The sequence below is a fragment of the Condylura cristata genome, unplaced genomic scaffold, assembly GCF_000260355.1.
Source record: "Condylura cristata isolate star-nosed mole 26May11 unplaced genomic scaffold, ConCri1.0 scaffold00041, whole genome shotgun sequence".
Taxonomy (NCBI): domain Eukaryota; kingdom Metazoa; phylum Chordata; class Mammalia; order Eulipotyphla; family Talpidae; genus Condylura; species Condylura cristata.
Window position 1 is genome coordinate 2,625,202 of NW_004567142.1, and position 26,462 is coordinate 2,651,663.

Below are 26,462 nucleotides of genomic sequence, written 5' to 3' on the forward strand. Positions count from 1 at the left end.
CCCCCTCTCCCGCAGCGTGAACCCGGGTGTCCACGGCGCCCAGCTTTTTAGCTCGCGTCCCCAGGCCGGCGGGGGGGGAGGGGAAGAGAGGGGACCCCGGGAACCCCGCCCCCCCCCACCCGGCCGCCCCGTCCCCCGGGACCCGGAGAAAATGTCTTCGCGGACGGCGCTGGCCCCGGGCAACGATCGGAACTCGGACACGGTGAGTGGGGCCCGGCCCCTTGGGGAGCCCCGACCGGGTCCGGCCGCCGAACCGTCGCCCGGCAGTGCCCCTCGCCGCGCGAGCCCCCACGCTCATTTCCCAGGCCTGCTCCGGTTCGCCACCTCCCGACCCCCGCCCCGACTTCCAAGCCTGTCGACCCTCCCCCACTCCTCAGCTCAGCCCCATCCCTGGGGGCGCCCCTCTCTCGGGACCCCTCTTGTCCCTCTACAGACCGCTTCCGCTAGGGTCTCTCCCCTCCAGGAAGCCCCCACCCCTGCCTTCCAGGAGCCCCTCCCTTCTCCGCGTGTTCTTAGCCCCTTCCCTTCTTGGCCAACCGCGTCCCACAACTCGCCCCTCCCGGAGCTGCTGGGCTCCTGACCCCAAGGCCCAGCCCTGGCCCTCTCCCGGACAGGCCCGGCCCTGTCCTGCCTCTGGCTTTGGCCTTTTCGGTCTGGATCAGGGTGCCAAGCTCCTCAGAGGCCCCCTCCTCTTTCCCAGCCCTCCTAACTGCTGGGATCCTCCCAGCCCCGTGGGCACCCCCTCATGGAAACCAGTTTCCACCTTTCCTGGGCCCAGAGCCCTTTCTGGCTTGTTCAAGGTCTCTGCACTCCCAGGCCTTGATCCCCATCTTCTAGGCAGTCTTGTCCCTGGATTCCCAGCCCTCCCCCAACATGCTGCAGGGGGACCCTCTCTGGTCTCTTCCTGGCCCATAAGTCTTGGCTTCCAACTTCCAGGGAGTAAGGCCATTCTCGATTTTCTAGGCCCTGGACCAGTCTGACTCTAGGCCTTAGGCCCCCGTATCAACTGCTCAGTTCAGGCAAGCCCCCTCCCCATACCCCCAACCTCTTGACCCCCACCTGGGCCAGGCCCCTCCTCACAGGACACCATTTCTTCTAGCTCTCCATACCCCCATCCCTTCTGCTCCAAGACCTCCCTTTTTCTTTTTTTTTTGGGGGGGAGGATAATCTGGCCTTTCTGAGAAAGCCCCTCCTCAACTTCAGCTGTCCTCCCAGCTCACAAGAAGTCCTTCTTCCAGAGGAGGACTTCTGCACTCAAGGGCTCTGATCTAACCCTTTTCTCTTGGGGACTGTCTGCTGGATGGCTTCTCCCCAAGTTTCTAGGCCTCTTAACACCCCAAGGCCCAGCCTTTATTCCTAAGAAACCCCTTTTAGGCCTTGCAGGCTCCAGACTTCTCTCTGGTCCCCAGGGTTGTGCTAGAATCCACTCCTGTGACATCTGAGCATGTCCTCAAGACCAGACCCCTTGCCCAGGCATCCTGCCCCTGACTTCTGCTAGCCCATGGTTTCCAGCCACCCCTCCCCATCCCTACACCACAGCCCAGAACAATTTCAGAGATCCTCCTCATGTCCCGTGCTTCTGATTACTCTCAGCGCTTCTAAAGGTCCACCACTACCATCAGCAACCAGCGCCAGGCTCCTCCGCAGCCGGGGCCCCTGCCCCTTTCCCTCAAGACCTTCCACTAGGTCACACCATCCCCACCCCAGGTCTCCACAGGAAAAACTGACCTCTGGCCTGTGACCCTGCAGAACCCTCCCACATGGAGATGCTTACCCCATCCCCACCCCAGCCCCTGCCTGTCATATTAAAGCCAAGCTAACTGGGAGTCTCTGGTGACATCTCCCCACCCCCCAGTTACTATAGGAAGTACCAGGGAAGCCTTAGCCTGGGTGCAAATCCTGATTCTAACAGCCCATTTGACTGTTGTCAGACTCTGGTTCTCCCCTCCCGAGCCTCGGTTTCCTGCCCTGGAAACTGCTTGTCCACCAGAGGTTTACTCGAGAGGATGCTGGAGAAGCCGGGCACCCAGGAAGTGCTCGCACACTGGGTCTGAGTCAGTCTGCCTGATTCCCAGCCCCGGGCTGTCTGTCAGTAGTTGTTGCTGGAGCTTGCAGATCCACTCCCTGCTGGGAGCCTCAGTTTCTTTATCTCTCTCTGAGTTTGGTGATCAGGCCTCCCTGCTAGGGATGTTTTAAGGAGCGAGGAGATAGTGTGAGTCAGATGCATACGCGGGGCCTGGTGTGTTAGCTGCTGGTATCATTGTTACTATTACTGTGATTATTCAGATAAACTTGGGTTCAGATCTAGTTTCTGCCTCTCCCAAGCTGTGTGACCTCAGGCGAGTGACCTCACCTTTCTGAGCGTCAGTTTCCTCATCTGTAAAGTGGGGTGGATGCAAGGACTTAGATTTGTGCCTAGTTCGGGCTTTGAGGCCATCTCCTCTCTTTGCCTCCCAACATTAGTTGGAGGGACAACTGTCTCCTTCTGGAATTTAAGGTTGCAGTCCCTTGCCCTTAGATGCGCTGATGGCAGCCTTGTGGGGTCACATTCCCCCAGCCCAAGTTCCAGACCCCCTGCCACCCAGCCTCCTGGAAGTTCCCTAGCAACAGGCCCAGTGTTGGGGCGCCTGGTGGGAGGAAGCCAGGCCAGCTGGTGGTGCGGGCCAATTTTAGCTCCCACCCCCGGCCCCTGGGGGCTTTGTTACCCGCTGCCCCTTGCAGGGGTCCCTAAGCCTGCAGCCTTCAGTGGGGTGCCGACCAAACCCCAGTTGGCTCTTCTGTGCCACCTGCTGGAGATTCTTCTCCAAGCCCTACCTCGGAGGGGATCAGAGGCCTCACCAGCCAGCATCTCCACCTCCCTTCAGTCCCCTGGGAGCAGGTCTGGTGTGTGAATGGCCCGCCAGCTGCAGGAGCAGACCTGCTCAGGAGGCTGCGGGCCCAGGTTAGAACCCCTCCAGTGCCCTGCGACCTTGGGCAAAGTACTTGCCCTGCCTCAGCTTTGGGGTTGCTGCTATCACTGGCTCTCCACAGGAGGCTGGGGGAGGGCATTGTGGGCAGCGGACACATGTTAGGGCCCCAGCAGCAGTGTTGTGTCTACCCTTGTGCGTGAATGTGTGACCTTGACCTGCCAGCTTCTCTCTCCCAGCCTCAGTTTCCCCTCTGGAACATGAGGGTCCAGGAGCTGCCTTTCATGGGCTCTGGTGGGAATTCAGAGTCCGGGAGGTGCCTCGCAGTCCAGGCGGGACCTGCGGTCAGCCTGCTTCATAAAAGGTGGGGCGGGATGGGGCAGGGATGGGGCAGAGCATTAGCTCTGGGGTAGAGCATATGGGTTTAGTTCCAGGACCCCAAATGGCTTGGGCTTCAGTGTCCCTACTGTGATGGACTGACGGACCGTTCGGAAGCTTAATGCCGCCCTGCCAGGCATACTTCTGGGCCCTCACCTCATCGCCTTTGGCCTCCTCTCTTCTGGAGCTCTCTCGGCCCCTCCCTCCCCAGCCCCAGCCCTGGGAGGGCACAAGGATTGGGCACGCGGGGTCTGAGCAGAGCCACCTTGGCTGCAGCCTGAGAGTCGCTTGTCACCTGTACCCTGGGCCCCAGCCCTGAAAGGGAGGCACTGTTCCTGCCACTGACAATCGGGGCAGGCAGCTGGAGCAGGCCGGTGACCTTCGGGGGAGAGAGGCCCAGGAGGGACAGGGTGGCAGGAACAGCTAGGGCGGGTAGCGTGGGAGCGGGGGTGAGGTCTCCAGTGTTTCCTGGGTGCGGGGTAGGGGTGGGATTGTGCACAAGCAACTGTGTTTCCCACAGAAGGAAGGAAACAATGTCAGGGCGGCGGGTCAGACCACTGGTTACAGCCTGTGTGGGCCAAGAGGACTGGGACGGAGCACGAGGGGGCTGAGTTTGGAATAGGGCTGGGGGCAGTACGGCTCAGTGATGGGCGGAACAGTGTCGTGAGCCATGAGGCTCAGGGTGTGCCCGCGGTTTGCTGGGGTCCAGGTGGAGGTGAACACTGACTGGGGTTGGGAACTGCAGTGTTTAGAATAATTACTGGGGCGTCAATGGAGGTACTAGTCATTGGAAGAGGAAGTTGGTGTAGGCTGAAGAAGAGGCTGTGGAGTGGGGGGAGGGGGCAGAGTTTCTGTTCTCAAGTATGTTTTGTGGAGAGCTGGGAACCCAATCTCTGCCCTTCCCTGGCCTGGGGCCGTTGACCGTGGCTGGAGTCACTCACCTAGCCCACGGTGCCCTCAGGCAGGCTGGGCCAAGTGCTGCCCACCACTCACCCTCCATCTCCCCTCAGCATGGCACCCTGGGCAGTGGCCGCTCCTCGGACAAAGGGCCATCCTGGTCCAGCCGCTCCCTGGGTGCCCGCTGCCGGAACTCCATCGCCTCCTGTCCCGAGGAGCAGCCCCACGTGGGTAACTACCGTCTGCTGAGGACCATCGGGAAGGGTAACTTCGCCAAAGTCAAGCTGGCCCGGCACATCCTCACGGGCCGGGAGGTGAGCGAGGTGGGTGGGGCGGGGCTGGGGCAGGTTCCCGCAGCAGGTGCATTGTGGGAGGCGGGGAACGGCGGGCTTGGCCCTCTCTGTGCTGTGTGACTTCAGGTTAGTCCCTGACTTTCTCCGGGGCAGGTCACAGCAGCTCGGATCTTCCCAGAACAACGCTAGTTGGGAGGAGAGAACCAATTTCAGGCAACCCTGAAATGGTCGGAAATCTCAGGTCACAGGTAGAGCCACGCAAGGTATTCGTAAGAGGAATTCCCAGGGCTTTGTGACTAAACCTGGGCCACCTTCCTGTTGAATGGTAGACTGTGGGTCCACCCAGCCTTCCAGTGATCTTGAGGTGAGGACAGAAAGTCCTTTGCTCTCCCCGCCTCTGGGGACATCCGGAGGATTATGGCGACACCGTTGCAGAGTGCCCACAGACCTCCTAACCTAGATTGACGGGCGAGAGCGCTCCAGCCTGGCACCAGCTCCTTACCCTCACGCCGTCTACACCACCACACGCTGAAGACGTCTGGCTCCAGTGGTTTATGGGCAAATCCTGGCCACACATTCTACTCTTACGCCACCACCTCCAGAGACTAAAGAAAGTGGTTCCCTGCCCAGCTGATGACAAGGGCTAATTCAGAGATGAGAATTATGGGCTAATGTTACTCGAGACCTTGACTGTAGTGAGCGTTGACACAAAAATCTTCACAGAGTCTGGCGAGTCAGTTAAAGAAAGCTGCATGATGACAAAGCGGGGTTTGTCCCAGGAATGCACAGTTCTTTTCAAATTGACAATTTATTCATGTTCTTCACCACATTTGCAGATTCAAGGAGAGAAACCATATGATCGTCTCAATACTGGCATAAAAAGTACTTGACAGAATTAAAAACCCATTCGTGAGAATATGAGGGGAGCGAAAAGACCCTCTCCCCCACAAAGAACACGTCAGTCCTTAGTGATTTTGGACATGATGGGGGGGGGGGTGCGGTTTGAAAGGACCAGCTTTTCAGCAAAGCCTCCCAGTGGAAGAATTCTTTACCCCACTGGTTAAAGAGGGCGGGTAAACGGGGGGTTGGTGCAGAGGGGGCCCAAGTTCCTTGGGGAAGCCGTAGCCCTAGATCTAGATTAAGAGCTTTCGAAAGCCCTCACTAATGGTAAACTCACAGTCAAATTAGGAAGAAAAAAATCATTGAACTACAGGCTAAATATAAAGAGAATTCAGTAACTTTCTTATTTTTTCCACCATGAAATTTCTTTCAGAATCACATGCGTGTATGTGTTTGTGCGCACACACACGCGTGTTGTGTGTTTTAGTTAGGCTGCGTGAGTTCAAATCCCTGCCCATAAACTTATTAGCCATATAACCTTAGCCTCGTGGCTCTATGCCTCAGCTTCCAGAAACCATTTGTAAAATAGGGTTAATCCTAGTACTTACAGGGTTATCAAGAGGATTAAAAGAGATCTCATGTGTAAAACACACGAGTAAAGGGCACATATGACCTGTGAGTAACTGTTGGCTGTGATTACTACTTACTGCTCTGTAGCTCAGCTGTGGCTAATCTGAGATCTCAGATCCCTTTTGAAGGGATCCCTTCAAAGTCTCAGTCACCATCACACATAGGTCTGAGCAGCCCCACCCAGGCCCTACTGGACAATAAGGAATAGTGTTGGGCATGTGTAAACAGCAGATGCGGAGGTCCTGAGGCCCACATCTACAGCCCACTAGGGATTGCCCAGGTTGGCGATAGGAGGCAGAGGGGAGGCGAAGGACTGACATCCCAGAGTGATGAGTTGGGACACCTTTCCCGGCTCCAGGGTCTGTGGGACCTTGACCTTTTCCTCTTCCTTCTCCCACTTCCAGGTTGCTATCAAGATCATCGACAAAACCCAACTAAATCCCAGCAGCCTGCAGAAGGTGATGCCCAGGGAGAGGGACCCGGGTGGTTGGGAAGAAGGTCCTGGAAACCACCAACCCTCACCTTTCTCTTCCTTCTAGCTGTTCCGAGAAGTTCGTATCATGAAAGGCCTAAACCACCCCAACATCGGTGAGGAGAGGAAGGGAATGAGTCTAGGGGCTACCAACCAGAGCACTTGGGAAGAGGTGGGGGGATGGGCAGGAGAAATAGTGGTTGTATAGTTAGAAAGACCTGTTTTCTCATAGCCACATTGCTGCTCACTGGCTGTGTGACCCTGGGCAAGTCACTTAACCTCTCTGAACCTCAGTCTTCTCTGGAATGGGGGTGATAAGAGGGCCTGCCTCAAGGTCCTTGTGAGGATTGGATAAGATCGTGAGTGTGAAACAATTCAGAGCCTCATGATGGGGGCTGGTCAGGAGCAGCATTTATCATCTTTGTCACTCTCATTAAGGCAGAGGGGAAGGAGGGTCTTGGCCGTGAGGAGCATGAATTAGCCCTGCCCACGTGTGAAGGCCGTGTTTATTCATCTGCTAGTTCATGTCCTCACTAAAAATAATATTGAATGGCCGATAGGTGCTAGACGCTAGGGACACAGAAGTGAAGAAAACAGAGTCAAATCCCTGGCCATTTCTGTGAGAAAGTGGAAAAGGCGGAAAATGGGTTGAGGGGTTTGGGAAATCTTGCTTTCAGTAGGGAGCATTAGCGTAATCTTGCCTAAGAGGTGTTACAGTCGGTACATCCACATAGTTACAGACTAAGGGTAGGTGAGGGGGGTCTCTTCCCATGTCAACCCCCCAACCACCATCTTCCACCATTGCAGTGAAGCTCTTTGAGGTGATCGAGACCGAGAAGACGCTGTACCTGGTGATGGAATATGCAAGTGCCGGTGAGGACCCTGCCCTACCCCACCCCGTGGGCTTCACCCCGCATCTCACCCTGACCCCCTTCGCATCTCACCCTGGACCCTGCTTGGCCTCTGTCCTGTAGGAGAAGTGTTTGACTACCTCGTGTCACATGGCCGCATGAAGGAGAAGGAAGCTCGAGCCAAGTTTCGACAGGTCCGGGTCAAGGTCATGGGCGGGGCGTGTCTGACTCTGGGCTCTGGGGTTTGCAAGGTGGGTGTGAGTCTGGGCTGTTCAGGACTGAAGTCACTGGAGAGTTGGGGACTGCAGGTGTGCAGATGCCCAGGTGTGAGGATGCCCAGCTGTCAGGTGTGGGCGCCAGGGTTTGCCAGTCTGTAGGAAGCGGCTGAAAGGACCTGCAGCTGCAGGTGTGCTGGTGTAGGAGTGCAGACTAGAACATGTATGGGAAATAGGTGTGGGTGCCTAGGTATTCAGGTGTGTCGATGTAGGGTGCAAATGTGTGGCAACCTGGGTGAAGCAATGAGGGCACCCAGAGTTGGGGATGTAAGGTGCGAGGCAAGAGTGTGCCGCTTGTGGACATCTGGGGGTGTGGCAATGAAGGGACCCAGATATATGGGGACCCAGGTGTGTGATGGGAACCCAGGGGTGTGAGGACCCAGGTGTATGGGTAGCAGGAAGAATATAAATGTGAGGGGGAAGGTGTGAGGGTACCTACAAGTATAAGGGTGCCGAGGCATGAAGGTACAGGGTAAGGGTGCCTGTGTTTGGGGTGCAGGGGTGAGGCTGCCAGCTTTGAGGCTAAGAAGACAAGCAGGCGTGAGGTCCCGGGTGAGGCTCTGCTTGGGCAGAGGGTTCCCACTGAGGGTGCCCACCTGGGATTGTCCTGCAGTACGGGGTGTGGGGTGCTTAAGCCCTGGTACATCGGGGCACAGTCTGTCTAGGGTATGCAGTACGCTCCAGGGTGTTGCCGTTGTGGAAGTCGAGGTAGGGGCAGTCCCGACATCTGGGCTCTGACGCCCTGCTGTCTGGGTGTCCAAGGAAGTGGGGTGTGGAGTCTGCAGGTCCTGTGGCATTACCTGCTGCTGTGACCAACTTGGGGTATGAGGCCTGGGTATGGGGGAGGCCTGGCGTCTGCGGGATCAGTTATGAGTGGGTTCGCGGGGTCTCTGCCAAAGGGTGAAGGGTTTGGGGGCCACAAGTAACGGACCTTCCCTTCCATCCCTCAGATTGTGTCGGCCGTACACTATTGTCACCAGAAAAACATTGTGCACAGAGACCTAAAGGTGAGCCACCCCACCCTCTGTGCACCCCCAGCTAAGCTGCAAACCACCCCCATCGTGGCTCCCCCACACCCTCCACCACATTCTCCCCTTTCTTCCCCAAGCTCTTTTCTTAGCATGCAGGCCCCCCTTGATGTTTTCCCAAACTTTTGTGGGCAAGGCTAGGCAGGCAGATGTGGGGAAGTAAGGTGGGGGACAGGAAGAGCAGGGAACCCAAGGGAGCACAACAGTCTCTGGAACAAGCTGGCTCCCGAGTGTGTCAGGCCAGGGCTCAGGGGCACGCGAAGAATCAGTCCTCTCCCATTTCAGAGCTTTGGCATCTCAAACTTTTGAACATTCCGGAATCTTCAAGGAATGAGACTTCAGAGCCTCAGGGCTGCACGGTCTTCTAGGTCTTAGAGTCGCAGGCGTCTTGGAACTAGACAGGGGCCTTGGCGTGGGGACCCCAGAGGGAGCGGCAGGTAGAGGAGACACTGCCCCCCACACCACCTGTTGGAGCTCACGGGGCAGCCCGACAGCAGCTGCAAGTCCCCCTGGGCCCCTTCCCACATCTGCCACCCAGAGGGAACTCACACTGGAGTTCTCATCTCAGATGACAGAAAAATTCCACCTGATTCGACGCAGTTGGCCTCATTGCCGTTTCTTGAGCACCTACTATGTGCCGAGTAACTGCTGCTGACGAGACCCGGAGCAATAAGCCAGGTTTTAGTGTTTTTAATGTCCCATCTGTTGGAATTCTTAGATTCAGAAAAACATAGAATTCCAGATGCTGTGGAGGTTTCTGAACACTTATCCCTGGGCTCACGCCACCCTCCAGCCAGCACCTTAGAGGTTCTCAGTTGACCATTTTATCCTGGATTAACCTGGAGGGGCACGCCCCCTGGTGGAGGGTGCTGGAAATGACCAAGGCAATTTTGGTTTGTGCCTCAGGGACCCACAGACTTTAGGCTGGGTGGGGAGCGGGGCTGGACTATCCCTTTCTTGGATTAGAGGTGGGGAGGGAGTACAGAAGTCAGCCTGGGTGGAGGGGGGAGGCAGAGGCATTGTTTTGAGGGGTAGGCCCGTACGTCGATTTGTAGTGAAAAGGCTGGAAGAAAATGCACGGGACTATGGTGGTGGCACAGGGGTGATTTGGTGATGGGAAACCCGTGGGGATTACAATTGAGATGAAAAAAAAATGTGCAAAATGATGTAAAAATAAACTTTTTAATAAAATAAAAAAAAAAAAGGCTGGAAGAGGCAGGACGCGGGAGACTCCTTCCGCACAAGACTGGCAACAGCAGCCTTTGGATTCCAGCACTGCCTTTCTTGCTTTGGGCAAGGGAGGGGCCTCTCCAGCCTCAGTTTCCTTGCCTGTGACACGGGGATTTTGCGTGGAAACCGCATTCTTCCTCTTTGTGCTTGCTGGTGGGATACTAACCAGTACATGAATCACGTGGCAAAGCCAGCTAAGTCTCTAAGAAATAAAAGTAAAAGTAGACAAAACCCGATAAAGGATGATACGTGGATTGAGTGCTCACAGCAGCACGTCACACCTTCCCCCATGGCCGGGGTCCACACACAGACTGAGGCCCAGAGATGGGTGGTCCCCCCGAGGTCACACCGCAAGTCAGTGTGTTGCCGGGGTTCTCCCAGAGACTGTCCTTGTAACCTCACACTAGGTAAGCCCCCCCTTAATCAGCCCACCAAGTCTTCATGTGCCGTGCACGTAAGTCTGGCGGGATTGTTGTCACGGGCTTGACCGGTCAGTTCTTTGTTGTTTCCTGCTGAGTAAGCAAGTTCATAGAGGGTGGGAGATTGCCCAAGGACACTCAGCTCTGCAGCCCCAGGGGCGAGGGTTTGAACGCTCTTCTAGGCATTTTGGTAAATTAACTCACTTAAGTGAAGTCACCGCCAGGGTCACGCAGCAGGGAAGGGGAGGGCAGGCCAGCGTCCAGGTGGCCCCCAGAGCCGGTGCCCCCGTCTGCTGCACAGTCCGCTGGGGCCTTGCCCTGAGTCCCACCTGTGCTGCCCCTTCCCTCCCAGGCTGAGAACCTCCTCCTGGATGCCGAAGCCAACATCAAGATTGCTGACTTCGGCTTCAGCAATGAGTTCACGCTGGGCTCGAAGCTGGACACGTTCTGTGGGAGTCCCCCGTACGCCGCCCCGGAGCTGTTCCAGGGAAAGAAGTATGACGGGCCAGAGGTGGACATCTGGAGCCTCGGCGTCATCCTGTACACCCTCGTCAGCGGCTCCCTGCCCTTCGATGGGCACAACCTCAAGGTGCTGGGCAGGGCGGGGCGGGACTGCCGGGAGGGCGTGTCACTCTCCTGGGGTCTCTGTACAGCCCCCACAGTTAGACCCCCGCACCCCTCCTCAACTCTTCCGCAGAGGGTGGGGTTGGCCTGAGGTCACATGACCTACAAGACACAGTGGGCAGGGGCCCTGTGTGGCAGCCTCAGGTCCAGGCCCTGGCTCCCTCGGGACACACTTGGTGTCACGTAACCCCTGCCCCGACGGCAGTGGACCTTGGAGGCGTGCCCTCGGCCCTGGGGTCTGGGAAACCGTCTATCCTGGGTTTGTGTGATGGTGCAGCTGCCTCGCGACACGGAGCTCCTCCAGACTCCCTCCATGAAGGGTGCGTGAGTGTGGTCATTGCCCACTGTTGATGGGTCCGACCGTATACGCTTTGCAGAAACGTTCCAAGCGAGAAAAAACCGTCTCCAAAGGCCACTCACGTAGGATTCCATTTCTGTTCGCCGTCCAGAACGGGCAGCCCCATAAAGCCAGCAGATGCGAGGTTGCCTGAGGAGGCCCTGGGCTCCAGTTCAGACTCTCTTGGAGTGATGAGAATCAAGCTAAACTTGATTGTGCTGATGCTCGCACAACCCAGGGAATAGACGAGACTGAGACCGCCGCGTTGTACGCTTCGAACAGGAAGATGGCGGCCCTCGAGGGGCCATGTCCAGCTGCAGAGCCAGGCAGAAAGCGAAATATCGCGCCCTCGGTTCTGTCAGGCAGGCCCGTGTTACTGGGGGAACAAACAGCCCCGAGGGGGCTGGGAAATGTGGGTGGTCTGAGTGTGGTGCTTTTTTCCCTTTGAACTTTCTGTTCTGAAATGGGGCAGCCTCCAGAAAGGCTCAGACAAAGAGCTGGCGAGTCCCTTCCGAGGGACAGCTTCGGCCACACCTGCTGTCTGGCCGTGTGTGCGTGGCTGTCGTTGTCGTCGGGACGCTGGGAGGCAGTTGCATGCGCCTCGTCCCGCTGCCCGTGAAGGTTCCAGGGGCAAGCGTCTCTGGGAACTCGGTATCTCGTCCCGGCTTTGTGCTCGGGAAACAGCACCGATGAGGGCCTGGCCTCTAACGCCGGCCCATCCTTGGATTTCATCAGCCATCTAAGAACACCCCCGGCGGCGGCTTGTGCTCTGGCCCGCTCCCCGCACTGCGACAGTTGCCCGGTCTCTTCAGTCTCCTCCTCTAGGACGGGGCCTGGCTGGCGAGCTCAGGCCTGTTGTCCTGCAGGCCGTCCCTCACTCGGGCTGTCCGCCTTTCTCTGATGCAGGTGGGGAATTTTACGGCGGGAGCTCAGTCCTGCTCCCTGTGGCTGAGGGCTGGAGGAGCCCCTGGGGCTGGGCCCCCAGAACAGAGGCTCAAGCCTCAAAGAGGAGGGAGCCCCGGTTTCACTGTGGCCTTGGCCGAGCAGCTGACTGCCCGGGGCCCCGGCCCCAGCTGTGTTCAGTGAGGTCTGGCCACTGCCGTCCTCGTAGCAGTGATTCAGAGATGTGCTGAGATCAGATGGGCCCGGCATGGCCACTCACAAAATACGCTCTCCCATCCCCACGCATGAAGCCAAGAGGCCTGTTCCAAGGGCTGCCCGGCCTCTCACCTGCCTCAGGCCCTTGTCACCTCGTGTGCCCTGCTTTGCGCTCCAGGTTCGCCAGGCCCAGTGGGGCAGTCCCCAGCATCATTCCCTTGCTGAGTGACCTCACACAAGGCTCTTCTGGGCCTCAGTGTCCCCACCTCTATATGGGACATTAAGGTGTGTGAAGTTGCACACTTGAAATTTATGTAATGTTCTAGGACAGTGTTACTTCAATGGATAGTGAAAAAACGAGAGCCCAGGTCCAGCCAGCCTGGGGGTGGACAGCCCCCTTCACAGACCTGGCAGGGGGCCGGGTCGCTCTGGTGGTGGCAGTGGTCTGACAGCTTCTCCCCGCCATGGACGCCGGGAGTGCCCTGCACAGCCCCAAGGCCCTCCTGCCTGTCTGGGAGCCCTGGCTCTGGCTTTGCCTGGTCCCAGCACACTGCTCTAGGCCTGAGCTTCCTCGTCAGAGGACAGGCCTTGCACCCCGCCTCCCTGCGTCGTGAGCACACACGTGATGGTGTGTGAAGCGGCCCGTCTGGGGTGAGCTCTCAGGCTGCGGTGCTCACCATTCTTAAATATTCATGGCCCTGTGGCATCAGCTGCCGGCCCACAGGCTCCCAGGCCTCTTCCTGCCCTGCAGGAGAGCGCCCCGTGGGAGCTCCTGGCAGCACCCCTGCCCCCCGCCGTGCTCCCTCAGTCCCTAGTTCAGGATGGAGGGCTCCCCAGGGCTGCCACAGCATGCAGCGTGCAGCTGGTTGCAGGCTCCGCCTCACAGGGCCGCAGTCGCCCCAGTGTGCTCCGAGACCGCAGCACCGCCTAGCTCTGCAGGAGCGCAGGCTTGCCTGGAGAGGCGGGGAAGGTGCGAGGGGTGTGGGGGCCCCCCGCCCTCCCCCACCTGTCAGCCTAAGGTCTGCTCTGGGCCAGACGGGAGTTCAGCCTCTGGCGCTGCGCGCTCCCGCCGGCCTGCGTGCGAGGGCGCATCTGCCCCGGTCACAGGTGGGGAGGCTGAGGCCCGGGGCCAACTCGCCTGCCCGGCTCCTCGCACGAGTCTCCGTGGAGGACTCACGGTCCCTACAAGGTCATCTCTGGACGAAAGTTAACGGAGCTTTTAAAAATGCTTTTTCAATTGCTGTGTCTAGTCTAGTACCCCCGTTTTGCAGACGGTCGGTAAGATCAGGAGAGGGGGAGGGGTGCCGGCCTGGCCAGGGCTGAGATGAGGCGCTCCCGTTGCTCTTGGGAGCTGGGGCACGGTGAATATGTGTGTGGGGAGGTGGGGCAGGAACCCCCACCCAGTAACCCTGCCCCTGCAGGAGCTGCGGGAGAGAGTCCTCAGAGGGAAGTACCGGGTCCCTTTCTACATGTCAACGGACTGCGAGAGCATCCTGCGGAGATTCCTGGTGCTGAACCCAGCTAAACGCTGCACTCTCGAGGTGAGCCTGCCCCCTCCCACTTCAGCCTCTGGCCCTGCCCTCGTGCCCGCCCTTGTCCTCTGGCCTCCCGTCTCCTGCTGGAAGATGGGGGGAGATAGGCAGCCCGGGCAAAGGCTCCCAGCCCCCCTCCCTCCAACAGCCTCACCCACTCCCCGCCATGCCAGTAATTAGCTAATGAGCTCCTAGGATGATTACAGGGTGCCAGGGACCCAGATGATGCGGAGGAAGCAGGGTGGCCCCAGGAAGCTCCAGCAGGGGCGTGCAGAGTGGGGAGGAGGTGCTGCCTCAGGAGCCCTCAGCTCTGGGGTGTTAGCCCTTGAGGTGGGCTATAGGGCAATCCTGAGGGGTGGGGAGCTGGGTTTTCCCAGTTCCACTGACATCCGTCTTGCCCCTTTCACTGTCTTGCTGCAGCAAATCATGAAAGACAAATGGATCAACATCGGCTATGAGGGCGAGGAGCTGAAGCCATACACAGAGCCTGAGGAAGACTTCGGGGACACTAAGCGAATAGGTGGGGATCGTGGGAGCAGGGGGCCACAGAGCTGGGGGTGGGCACTTCCCGGCACCTACCCCCTTGGCGAGAGGGGCCTGCAGGGCCACTAGGGAGAACAGACAAGTCTGGGCTGTAGCCCCTGGGCTGCCTTCCAGCTGTGCAACCCTGGGCAAGTGGCCTCCCCTCTCTGTGCTGCTGGTTCCTCACCTGCAAAATCAGACCCTCATAGCCCATTTCATGGGATTGTTATGAACATTCAGTTGATCTATTTAGTGCATTTACGTCAGGCACAGGTGCTGACGTGTGTTGGCTTTGATTTGTTAAGACACAGAAATCGCAGGCCTCTTCTGGAAGAGTTTCGGCACAAGTCATTAGTAATCTGCTTGTTTGGGGGGGAGCCCCCACACCTTGGCATGTGTCTCACCCACCACCCCCCTTTGGTCCTGATCCTTCCCACGTGGAATCCTCCACTTCTTGGCTCCTAAAAGCATTAACTCTGAAAGCATCTCTCAGAACCATCCAGTAACTCTGTTTTATAACTGAAGAAACCGAGGCCTAGTTATGTTAGTCAGGAGCTAGTTATGTTAGTCAAGACTTTCTTAGTTGCTACTAACATAAAACCTAAGCCATTCTGGTCAAAACCGATAATAATAATAATAGAGTAAACCATATGAAACTGCCATTTTTATAGGTCAGAAACGGTCAGCACCACCATTTCATGTGGTTTAGCTAATAGTGTTGTTGGTCACTCACACATTTGAGAAGGCCCGTCTTCAGGTACAGCTAGATCCAGATGCTCACAGGCGGCTACTGGGAATCTCCTCAGCGGTGGCTTCTTTCCCAGGCAAGCTGATCAGCACAGCCTATTGACCTGGACACCCCTCAGGGAGAGAACCACTTTCCTACATTTCAGTAGCAGTCCCAGACTGGTGCCCGTTGGCTACCTCTGAACACATCAGGGTGGCCTTCGGGGTAGAATGCTCCGATTGGTCAGAGTGGAGGCACCTGCCAATGCTGGTTGTGATCAGTGCGGCTTTGGGTGTGGAGCACTCTGACGGCCCAGACCTGGGGCCAGGGTTTGTCGCAGGCAGGAGTCTGCAGGTGGTCTGTGAGGGAGGGAATGATCCAGAAGAATCAGGATGCTGCCAACCGAAGAGGGCATGACCAATAGTCCAAAGAGCAGTTGTTCTGTGACATGCAGAAAGGTATAGAAGGGAAGGGTCTGGGGAGACTGAACCCCTTCTTCATCCCCTTCCCACAGAGGTGATGGTGGGTATGGGCTACACGCGGGAAGAAATCAAAGAGGCCTTGACCAGCCAGAAGTATAACGAAGTGACCGCCACCTACCTCCTGCTGGGCAGGAAGACTGAGGTCAGCAGGTGCCAGGGATGCCTGATGCCCAGGGTTGGGGGACTCCTGGGGCAGAGCGATCATGAGACCGAGGATCCTTATCTGTCGTTCTCCTCCAGGAGGGTGGGGATCGGGGCGCCCCTGGGCTGGCCCTGGCACGGGTGCGGGCGCCCAGCGACACCACCAATGGAACAAGCTCCAGCAAAGGCACCAGCCACAGCAAAGGGCAGCGGAGTTCTTCCTCCACCTACCACCGCCAGCGCAGGCACAGCGACTTCTGTGAGTGATGGGCCACGCCCTCCCATGCCACCCAACCCCGCCCACGGTAGGGCTTGCTGGTGGGCAGCAGGAGACGCAGGGAGGCTGACGGGCAGGAATGCACAGCCGGGCTCGGGAGGGATCCGAAACGGGAGTCTGCAGAGCGGACGATCTCTGTGTCTTACTCCTTCCCTGCGCCTCTGGTCTCTGTCACCTCTCACTTGCCTCACATTACCCCAGTCCCAGTCAGTGCCTCAGCGCTGCCCGTGCTCACCCAGACGGCAGCTGCCATCTCTGTGGTCCACTTGTCAGCGATGAAACCTCCGTAGCCAGGTCCAGTGGGATTATTCCACTGTGAGTGGGACACACTGAACAAAGTAGCTGCTGAGAGCTCGCCCTCTGCCTCTCCCACACTGAGATGAGGGAAGACTCTTACTGGTAGACAGGGACTCGGGCACTGATTGGAACCCCTGCTCTGCAACTGACAGCTAGCCGCAGAAAACAAAAGGATCCATCAACACCACCACCACAGAGTAGGCCTGGAAATTCCCAAGATGACTGTCACCTCCACCCTCATCAAATCAATCCTTTTCATTACTTTTTGACAGCTTTACTGAGACTGACTTCACATACCATACACGTACCGCTTAAAGTGTACGATGTAGTGGTAAATCCTGAGCTCTGCCCCCATCACATTCAATTTTAGAACATTTTCTTTACCCCAGTAAGAAACTCTACAGTCCTTAGCCACTGACCTCCAATCCCCACCCACCCCACTCCCAGCTCTCGCTGACTGCTAATTTACTTTCTATACAGATTCCTCCTGCTGGAGACTTTGTGTAAATGGAATCCTACACTGTGTGTGTCTGGCTCTTTTCGCTTAGCTTAATGTTTTGCAGAATTGTCCTTGTTTCCATGCGGACAGACTAGTTCAGTACTTCATCCCTCCTGATTGCCAAAAACTGCGCTGTGTGGCTGGACAGCAGTCGTGTATTCATTCAGTGGCCAGTGGACAAAAGACAGCATCTGCTTTTGGCTGCCACAGATGACGCTGCTCCGAACGCTCATGTGCCAGTTTCTGTGTGGACATATGTTTTCGTTTCTCCTGGGCACGTGCCAGGGAGCAGAATTGCGGGTCACACGGTAATACTGTGGTGAAAGGTTTGAGGAGCTGCCGCGGTATTCCGACACTCCTTTCTGGCTGCCTGCACCTCTCCAGCAGAACTGTCCTTTATTCTGGGGTGGGCACTGGCCTGAGGAGTGGGGTGTCAGGGAAACTGAGCATCAGCCCTAAGAAAGAAGTTCTGGGGCCCAGACGATCAAGCCGTTCTCCCCTGGGTCCGCGTTTCGTACCGGTAGAGTAGTAAGACTGGCCCAGAAGATGCCTGAGAAGGAACTCCAACAGCCTGGGTCCAGACATGGTAAACTTCAACTCCCCTGCACACACAGAGATGCTGAGAGTTGGGGTTCTCAAGTAAAACACTGTTGACGGGGTGAGTGTCCGTCAGCATGGAGCCCCCAGCTTTTGGCCTCGCGGAACATTAAGGCAGAAGTTCTGACTAAGCTCTAGAATACATCTAACTTGCTGACTCTAAATCTGTACATCTCTCACAGGGACCAGATTTGTCTTGTTCTGTTTTTGAAGTGAATACAGTCACACCCTTCAAATTTGACAGTAGGAAAAGGGTAGCGAGTCAGAAGAGTCTTCGTCCTGCGCACGTCTCCCGGTCCCCAGCTCGCCGCCGAGCAGCCGCCGTGACCGGCTCTGCGTGTCCTTTTGTGCTGGCTTCTCGCTCTCGTTTCTTTCTGCTGTACTATAGCCCTGTATATTTTTATTCATAAAAAGGTAGATAGCTATCTCTGCATAGGAGAAAGAGAAGGGCTACGTGATATGCTGTGAATCTGTTGGTGTACTAGAAATGGAACATCCTCTCCCCGTGTGATGCAAATGGTGGACTTTAGGAGCAACATATATGTAAACCTGTAGATTCGGGTGAACTGATACATGGAGAGCCCCGGTCCCTTCCTGTACTGATCATAGTTTACTGTAGGCCTCTTATCTGGCTTCGTCTTTCGAAATGTTCAAAGATCATTCTGTACTGATACAGAAAGAATTGCCTTGTTCTTCCTTATATCTGCATTGTCTTCCACTGAGGAGAAATACCTTGCCTGTAGTCAGGTCCACTTAACCGCCAAGACACATTGTGAGGAATGTGTCCTTAAGTGGTTTGTCCTTGTGCCATCCTGAGTAAGAAGCCCCAGACCGGGTGTGCGGCCTGCCACACAGCTGGGCTGGAGGGTAGAGCCTCTTAGGACGCGTCATGCCTGCCTGCCACTGTGGACTAAGACGCGGCCCAAGGGGTGCGTGGCTGTTTTTAACTCTTCCTCTGTCGAGGGCCTTCAGTGTGCTCCCGGTCCTCTGGTCTTTAGAAAGAGCACGTGGAGAATGACCCGTATGTCCGTCATGCCATTGGTGTGCCGTGTCTCAGTCACACGTGTTGCCTGGATGTGGTCAGAAAGCCCTGTGCAGCCAGTGCAGGGACCTCTAAGGTTCCAGGGGTCCCCCATAGTAGGTTTCGGCTTTTGCAGAGGCTGCAGCCCTGAGAATGCCTCCCTTTGCCAGGTGGCCCCTCCCCTGCACCCCTGCATCCCAAGCGCAGCCCGACCAGCACAGGGGAGACGGAGCTGAAGGAGGAGCGCCTGCCAAGCCGGAAGGCGAGCTGCAGTGCTGCTGGAAGTGGGAGCCGAGGGCTGCCCCCCTCAAGCCCCATGGTCAGCAGCGCCCACAACCCCAACAAGGCAGAGATCCCGGAGCGGCGGAAGGACAGCACGAGCGCGCCTGTGAGTGGGGCCGGGCCGGGGGCCGCGGGCAGCCCCAAGTCCCACCTAGCTGGTGTTCTCGCACCCTGTCCTCCCGTGTCCTGCTCCCCAGGCCTCCACAGGGAGCCCCGTCATATCTGTTCGTTCACTGAACAATTTTTAGATGCTCTCTGCCTGAATTTAAGCTTAATGCCAGCATGTAAATTAATGTTCCATGTCGAAAAGAAGCATTAGACCTGCTTTTGGCCGCAAGGATTTAATATGGGGAGTTAGGTGGTGCTTACCCAGTTGTAGGACAGCGGGGGGAGCAGTCAGTGGGCTAGACCACGGGAGTGACACGGTCACATGGCACAACTGACCCGCCAAGGGAGTGGCCACCTCTGAGGCCACCTCTGCCACTGCTGAGTTCAAGAAGCACAGCCTGGGCCGCAGCCCAGGACTCAGAAACCCGCCAGGAGGAGCCCAGCGCTCTCGAAAGCAGGCACCGGGGCAGCTCTAGCAGTCCGACCTCGGGACCTTGCCTGTGACACCCCATTTCCACCTGCCCCGTCTCTGCGAGTGCGGGGCCGGCCGAAGCCTTTGGGTGCAGGCGCTGAACTGCAGAACTGGGCATGTGGTTTGGCTCTCCCGCGTCCTCGGCTCCCTAGAAGTGTACAGCACAGGTTGTGGGCCCCACGACATTGGGACGCAAAGATGGAGGCTGGTGTCTGAAGTGACACGGCCCAGAGCTGAAGGGCACTGATGAGCTGCGTGACCTTGAGCAAGTGGCTCCACCTCTCTGGGCGTCGCTGCTCCACCCTGTGAAACGGCCAGTGGAGAAACTCGGTCGTTATGAGGATTTTGCCCAGAAAATCCCCCAGGGTCTGGCTCAGCAAGCACTTTGGGGACGGGAATGGTGGTTCTTGTTAAAGTATCCCCCGAAGATGCTAAGAAGCGAGTTAATTAGCTCCCCAAAAAGTAGAAGGAAGGAAATAACAAAGAGATAAAGTCACCAAAGAGGGCCTATCTGAACACTGAAGAAAATCAGCAAAGCTACAAAATGGTTCTTTGCAGAGACAGATAAAATCAGGCCTCCAGTAAGAGTGATTAAGAAAAAGAAGACAGACCCTCCTTGCTGCCTCAGAGGGTTAAAGCGCAGCACTGCAAAGCTGGCCGCGGCCACTTCGGTGTGAGTTCGATCCCCACCCCGGAGCTGACCCACAGGGCCCAGCAGACCTCGCCTGTCTCCCGCTGCCCCCCTCAGCAGTGTACTCCGGCAATCTGCCTGTTCTGCTCCCCGCTCTGTCTCTGGTGAAGCCTCTCACCGCCCCTGCGCCTCTGGCTTGCACCCCAGCTCTATACAGAGATAAGTAAATAAACCTTTAAAAAAGAAGAAGAGCCGACACAAATGACCAGTATCAGAAATAATTCTTTCCTAATATAAAAAGATGGGGAAAGATACCAGGGTGACATGTTCGACAACGTGGATGAAATGGACAAATCTTTGGAATTACAGTTTAACCAAAACTGACGTGAGAAGAAACAGAAGACCTAAACAGACATATACTTGCTAAAGGGATTGAATCCATAATTTAAAACTTGCCCATAAAGAAAATTCTGTTCTCCGGGGGCTCCAACTGGTAGGAGTCCTCCAGATTCTGAAAGAAGCAGTAATGTCCATCTTAGGCAGCCTTGCGGAGGGTAGAGAGAGAGGGAACCTCTGAACTCTCACGCCCACCCTGAGCTCAGCACCGGATGGCGACAGATGTATGAGCAGGCGCCAGCAACGTGAAGTGGCAGCCTGCAGTGGGCAGCCCTGGGGAACCCTGGGGTGTGCCCAGTGGCAGCGAGGAAGGAGAGAGGCTCGGCGGACGGTCCCGCCTGCGCAGAGACTGAGGCCGCGGAATGTGCACGTTTAGTCGAGTCTGCCGTGGCTCCCAGCACCGGGCTTGGGCAAACTGGGGGAGAGTGGACGAGCCGGTGCCCTCAGCCCCGGGCCCTGTGACCCTGAGCCTAGACCCCTGGGTGGCCCTGAAAGCCTGCCTGTGTTTAGGTGCTGTCCTGGCAACCATCGCCTGCCCTGACTCAGTTCACGCAAGCTCCTTTTGTTCATAACCAGGGACCCCAGGTAGGGTGAGGGGCAGTGGGGTGGCCCTTTGCCTCTTCACTCCCCTCCTGGCCGTGTCTCCCACAGAACAGCCTCCCGCCCAGCATGATGACCCGCAGGAACACTTACGTCTGCACAGAACGCCCAGGGGCTGAGCGCCCATCCCTGTTGCCAAATGGCAAAGAAAACAGGTATGTGGGGGGCGGCGGTAGGGAGCGGGGTGTGGGGGAGCAGGTCCTCCACCTACAGTGAGAGACACTGGGGAGGGGATGCCATGGGTCCTGGAGAGCTGTCCGCCCTTGCCCTGGCAGAATCTACTCATTCCCCGCCAGCCCCCCACGTCCCGACCCCCTTAATTAATTAGTCATCAGCTCCAGGAAAGCAGAACCTCCCGCCACCCTCCGCTCTCCGCCTACAAGCCTTGGGAACCTGAGTTGGTTTTCTTGAATGATCCATTTTTAGAACCTGAGAGGAGCCCAGAGGTTGCGGCCTCAGCCGCCTCTGGTTGGCTGCCTGCAGGCCCGCCTGCCCGGGCCTCAGCTGCCACCAAGGGAGGGAGCCTAAGAGGGACAAACGTCCTAGCTCCAGCCCGGGGGTCGGTGAGGAGAGGGCTCGGGGGCGCAGGTGTTACTGCCCAGTGGTGGGGGAGCAGAGCAGCTGAATGCCTGGGGCCGTGGCGGCACCCCCGCCTCTGTGCTGCTGGAGGATGACCCCCAGCCCGTTTCAGAGCCGCCTCTGCAAGATGGGGCTGATTCTCTTGCCCCCAGCTTCCACTGGAGGCCCCAGTGGAGGTGACGATGTGTCTGTTGTGTCCCGAGCGCTCTGCTGGAGATCCTGGCCTCCTTTCCCAGCTGAGGAAACGGGCGCAGAGAGGCTCAGTAACTTGTCCCAGGTCACACCACTGGTGCTTCAAGGCAGAGGTTGCGGCCTGACTCAGCCTGCACCCGTAACCCCTGTAAGGCGCGGCCTTCCGTTCCGCTCAAGAGCGCTATCGGTTAGACCATACGGTCGGCTGCTGTGGAGGGCCCCGGAGTGCAGTGGTTGAGTGAGGTCGAGGCTTAGTCCTCGGGCACAGCCATCCAGAGACAGGCAGCACGTCTCAGCCGATTCTGCCCGTCTCCTCTTGAGGCTCCAGCTCTGGGTCTGAGGCCACTGCCCTCGTCACCACCATTTCCCAGCCAGCAAAAAGGGTAGAAAGAGGCTGAAGAACAAACTGCGGTCTTTTTGGAAGCATGACCTAGAAATGGTACAGAACAATCCCATGGCGTCTGGTTGGGCAGAACGTAGCCACATGACTGTTCATAGTTGCAAGGGAGGCTGGGAAATGTAGTCTTTGGCCAGGTGGCCTTGTTCAGTGTTCATGCTTGTAGGGCTTGGGGTTACCAAGAGTAAACCAGGGAAGATGGGCCCCAGGGGAGCAGTTTGGTAGACAAGTAACCTGGGAGGGGAGAAGAGTTGGTAAAAAAAGAAATGAGTCGTGCAGTGCACAGCCTGTGCGCTGTACATGCAGCCTGCTCTGAGCTCCGGGTTGCTTGGTTTCCTGGTTTCTGTACAGTGAGAGCCCGGGGCCCTGACCTGCCTCAGGAGTCTGACTTCTTCCTCTCTGCCCACAGCTCGGGTACCCCACGGGTACCCCCCGCCTCCCCCTCCAGCCACAGCCTGGCACCCCCATCAGGGGAGCGGAGCCGCCTGGCCCGCGGCTCCACCATCCGCAGCACCTTCCATGGTGGTCAGGTCCGGGACCGGCGGGCAGGGAGCGGGGGAGGCGGGGCTGTACAGAACGGGCCCCCTGCCTCTCCCACACTGGCCCACGAGGCCACACCCCTGCCCGCCGGGAGACCCCGCCCCACCACCAACCTCTTCACCAAGCTGACCTCCAAACTGACCCGAAGGTGAGCCCCGTGGAACATGGGGGGGACGAGGAGGTGGGCTGGGCTGGGCTGGCGGGGCCTAACCTGTCTTCTACTCTGCTCTGCCTCCTGTTCCTGATACCTCGTCGTCCTCCTCGGCCTCTTTCTCGTCCTTCTCCCCGTCCTGCTCCTCTCCGCCTCTGCCATCACCCTTCGCCTCCCTCCTCACACTACAGGGTTACCCTCGATCCCTCTAAACGGCAGAACTCTAACCGCTGCGTTTCGGGCGCCTCTCTGCCCCAGGGATCCAAGATCAGTAAGTTCCCGTCCACCCTCTGTTCTTTCTGGCTCTTCCCCCATTTGCATGTCTGGACTGGATGAGGTGGGGAGGGAGCTCTGTGAGCGAAGTAAGTGTGTAGGTGGGTTCGCATTCATTTAATGATCAGTGAGCCGGCCTCTGGACCCAGAGTGTCCCAGTTCAGACTGGCAGCTCTGCTGAGTGACCGTTGGCATCATTGAGACTCTCTGGGCCTCAGTTTCCTCTTCTTTATGGAGTTTTGCATGAGTTAAAAATGGACTGAACTTAGAATGTTGCCTTGAGACATGCTTTATAAATGTTTGCTATTACTGTTGTTTATTGAGCACCTACCGTGTGCCTGGCACCATCCTAGACCCCGGAGTAGAGAGACCAAAATGTGTAAGGCACTGCCTAGGCAGAGCCAACTTCTCCCACAGCACCAGACAGTAAACAAGTGAATACACTGCCCGCCAGGGAGTGACAGGTACTGAGGAGCACAGAGCAGGGAAGGGGAGTCAGGGGATGGGGAAGGGGTCCCATTTTAAATGAGGAGGTCCTGTGAGCAAAGCCTAAGAGGCTGTGTGTGTGCCTCCTACATGGAGGTGTGTGTGTGCCCGCCCCCCTCTCTCTCGCCTTCCAAGTTTCTCTGTATCTTTCCTGTCACCTGCACTAACCATTTCAGAAGGGGCTCCCCTTCAGAACAGAGTGAGCAGGTCCTGACTCAGCCCTCCCCAGCTCCTGCCGACGGGGGGTGGGGACCCAGGATGGAGACAGGGGCTGTCCAGAGTCCTGGAGGCAGCCAGGGAGGGAGGGGCTCCCCTTGCCCACACTAGCCACTCTGCTCCTTCCCCCTCTCCTAGGGTCGCAGACGAACCTGAGAGAATCGGGGGACCTGAGGTCACAAGGTGAGTGCATGTGTCTACCCCTGGCTCCACAGCAGCCCCTCCTGCTGCTCAGCTGCCTCTTACCCTCCCCGCAGGTGCTTGGCACCCAAGTCTCATCCTGCAGCTCCATAGCCCTGCCCCACTCATGCCACCCTGTCCCTGACCGTCTTTAACTTGAGCCTGTGCGGCCCCTCACCATTGTCCGCCTGTTGAGCTGACGCCACCTCTGTCTCCGCATCCGTGAAGCAGAGCGGCTGCCGGCAGCTCCAGGCCGGTGGGCTGCAGGCGTCAGCTCAGCCCCAGATGGCGGACGGTTTAGACGGTCATAGCCATTGGGCTGTATAGTGCAGGGCAAAAGCAGCCGCATTCAACCCAGAAACACGGTGTTCTGGAAAAGTTGGTTCACAGAAGCGGCTGCGCTGAACGTGGCCACATCTGTCTTAGTCCAAGGCGGCGGGAGTTAGACCCAGCGGGACGCGTCTCCCCTGCGGTCCTGCCAAAGGCCCAGGACTGACTCTCTTCGGCCAGGGCTGGTCGTGTGTCCACCCCATGACCGATGCCTGGGCCTCAAGGGCACTCTGACTGGCTAGACCTAATCACGTGCTCGCCCTTGAGCCAGTCGCAGACATCAGGGCCAGGGTAGCCGCTGGCTGGCAGAGCAGCTCGCCTTGGCTTTGAGAGGCAGAGTCAGCCCCACCGAAACCGGAAAGACGAGCTCTGCGCTCTGGTCTGGAGGTTTCCACACAGGACGGCCTTTGTTGTGTGGGTCCTCCTGCGCATTGCAGAGGGCGCCACCCCTCGCCTCCCTCCAAACGCCCAGTGCGCCCCACCCCAGACACTGTGACCGCCAGAAAGCCCCCCAGAAACTCCTCAGGACTCCCCGCGGGGCAGTGTTGCTTGACGCGGGGCCTGGGGTGGGAAGTGAGGGTGCCGCCAGAAGGGGGTGTTAGATAGGAAGCCGGCTCAGTGGCTGCTTCCCACAGCACAGACGGGAAAACGGTTTTCCCAAACAAACCGAGAGGCCCGGGCAGCCCGGCCGGGCCTTTGTTCCGACTTCCAGTCACAGGGAGCCCGGGCGGCCGCGCAGTGCACAGGATGCGCCGAGGTTCCGGGCCGTGCGGTTTCCTTTGAGGGGGTGATTCGGTGGCACAGGCCGCGCACCCTCACGTGTGGGGAGGGCGGGCAGGAGGGACACTCCAGCTGTCCCTCTGAAGTCCCTGGGAGCGAAGGTGCTGGAGCGCCCCGCGAGCAGGGACAGCGGGCTTCCTGCCCTCTCTCCCATCGCCGACCCTCCGTCTGTCCACCGCAGTTGCCATCTACCTTGGGATCAAGCGGAAACCGCCCCCCGGCTGCTCCGATTCCCCTGGAGTGTGAAACTGACCAGCTCGCGCCCTCCCGAGGCCCTGATGGCAGCTCTGCGCCAGGCCACGGCAGCCGCCCGCTGCCGCTGCCGCCAGCCACAGCCGTTCCTGCTGGCCTGCCTGCACGGGGGTGCGGGCGGGCCCGAGCCCCTGTCCCACTTCGAAGTGGAGGTCTGCCAGCTGCCCCGGCCCGGCCTGCGGGGCGTTCTGTTCCGCCGCGTGGCGGGCACCGCCCTGGCCTTCCGCACCCTCGTCACCCGCATCTCCAATGACCTCGAGCTCTGAGCCACCACGCCCGGGCCCCTTCTCTGCCTCGTTCTTGTCTCCTTCGCTTCTAAGGGCGGGAAAGGGGTCAGGGAAGGGATCTCTTTGTCATCACTTCAGTTTTCCTGAATTCGATTTGGGGGCAGAGAGCATCCCTCGGCTGTCCTCCGGGATCACTGGGCATGAGAGAAGAGTTCGGGGGCTCAGCAGGAGGAGCTGGCACCTTCCTGGAGCCTCCAGCCTGTCCTGTCCCCCCTCGTCCGACCATGGCGCACCTGAGGAGACTTTGGGGACCGGGCGGAGCAGAAAGGGAAACTCTTCTGTACCTCCCAGCACCTCAAGAACTAAGCCTTGAGCCTGGGCAGGAAGAGCTGCTGAGCCTAAAGACTGGAGAATGGGGGGGGAGGGGAGTGGGGGGGCAGAGAGGCAGATTCCTTTCCCTCCACTTCCTTCATGCTCGAACTCCCCTTCCTGCCCCAGGCTGGCGCGGGCCACTTTGTACAAACCCCTGTGAATACCCCACTCCTGCCCCTCCGCAGAGATCTCCCGAGGAGCTGCCGCTGTCACCTCCGGTTTTTAAGTTATTACACCCCACCCTCCTGTCGGCCTCCCACTCCTCACAGCCTGTTGCCCAATAAACTTAGGAGAGTCCCTCCCCACCCCCACGCTGCCCCTGGGGTTCCTTCCCTGCCCTCACCTGCCGTAAGACACAGGAGGTGTGTGGGCTGGGCCAGTGGCCTCTCCTTTCTGAGCCTCGGTTTCCTCACCTGCAGAATGGGAGCGGTGGGGGTGTGAGGGTCAGGATGACTGGGAGAGGGCAGCAGGACAGTACTCGGCCTCATCCCCGAGGCCCCCAGTTCCGATCTCAGACGCCCCCCCCCATTCATCCAATCACAAGCCCGCCCACATGTTATACTGGACTCTAAGCCACTTCTTACTCCAGTAGTACATTTATTCAATAAACAGTCATTGACCGGTG

General features: G+C 58.0%; 1 protein-coding gene across 2 annotated transcripts; it reads left to right on the forward strand.

Moving 5' to 3' along the window:
* Positions 1-6: 6 nt before the first annotated feature.
* MARK4 (MAP/microtubule affinity-regulating kinase 4) lies at positions 7-26,462 on the forward strand. Of its 2 annotated transcripts, XM_004694192.2 has the most exons (18): positions 7-202; positions 4,295-4,495; positions 6,349-6,402; positions 6,484-6,532; positions 7,224-7,289; positions 7,391-7,461; positions 8,493-8,549; positions 10,572-10,808; positions 13,700-13,819; positions 14,231-14,330; positions 15,574-15,683; positions 15,782-15,941; positions 18,544-18,761; positions 20,914-21,017; positions 22,440-22,718; positions 22,913-22,992; positions 23,835-23,879; positions 25,168-26,462. In XM_004694192.2, exons 1-18 carry the CDS (start codon positions 152-154, stop codon positions 25,230-25,232), a joined length of 2,067 nt encoding a protein of 688 aa, XP_004694249.1. In that variant the 5' UTR covers positions 7-151; the 3' UTR covers positions 25,233-26,462. The 2 variants fall into 2 exon arrangements, with proteins under 2 accessions (XP_004694249.1, XP_004694248.1); XM_004694191.2 differs by lacking the exon at positions 22,913-22,992.

Bases quoted from the DNA above. Each gene is read 5' to 3' on its own strand.
- MARK4 (XM_004694191.2), top strand. From the start codon at position 152: ATGTCTTCGCGGACGGCGCTGGCCCCGGGCAACGATCGGAACTCGGAC. The intron at 14,331-15,573 runs GTGGGGATCGTG...CCCTTCCCACAG, and splicing joins CGGGGACACTAAGCGAATAG to AGGTGATGGTGGGTATGGGC. The intron at 21,018-22,439 runs GTATGTGGGGGG...CTCTGCCCACAG, and splicing joins CCAAATGGCAAAGAAAACAG to CTCGGGTACCCCACGGGTAC.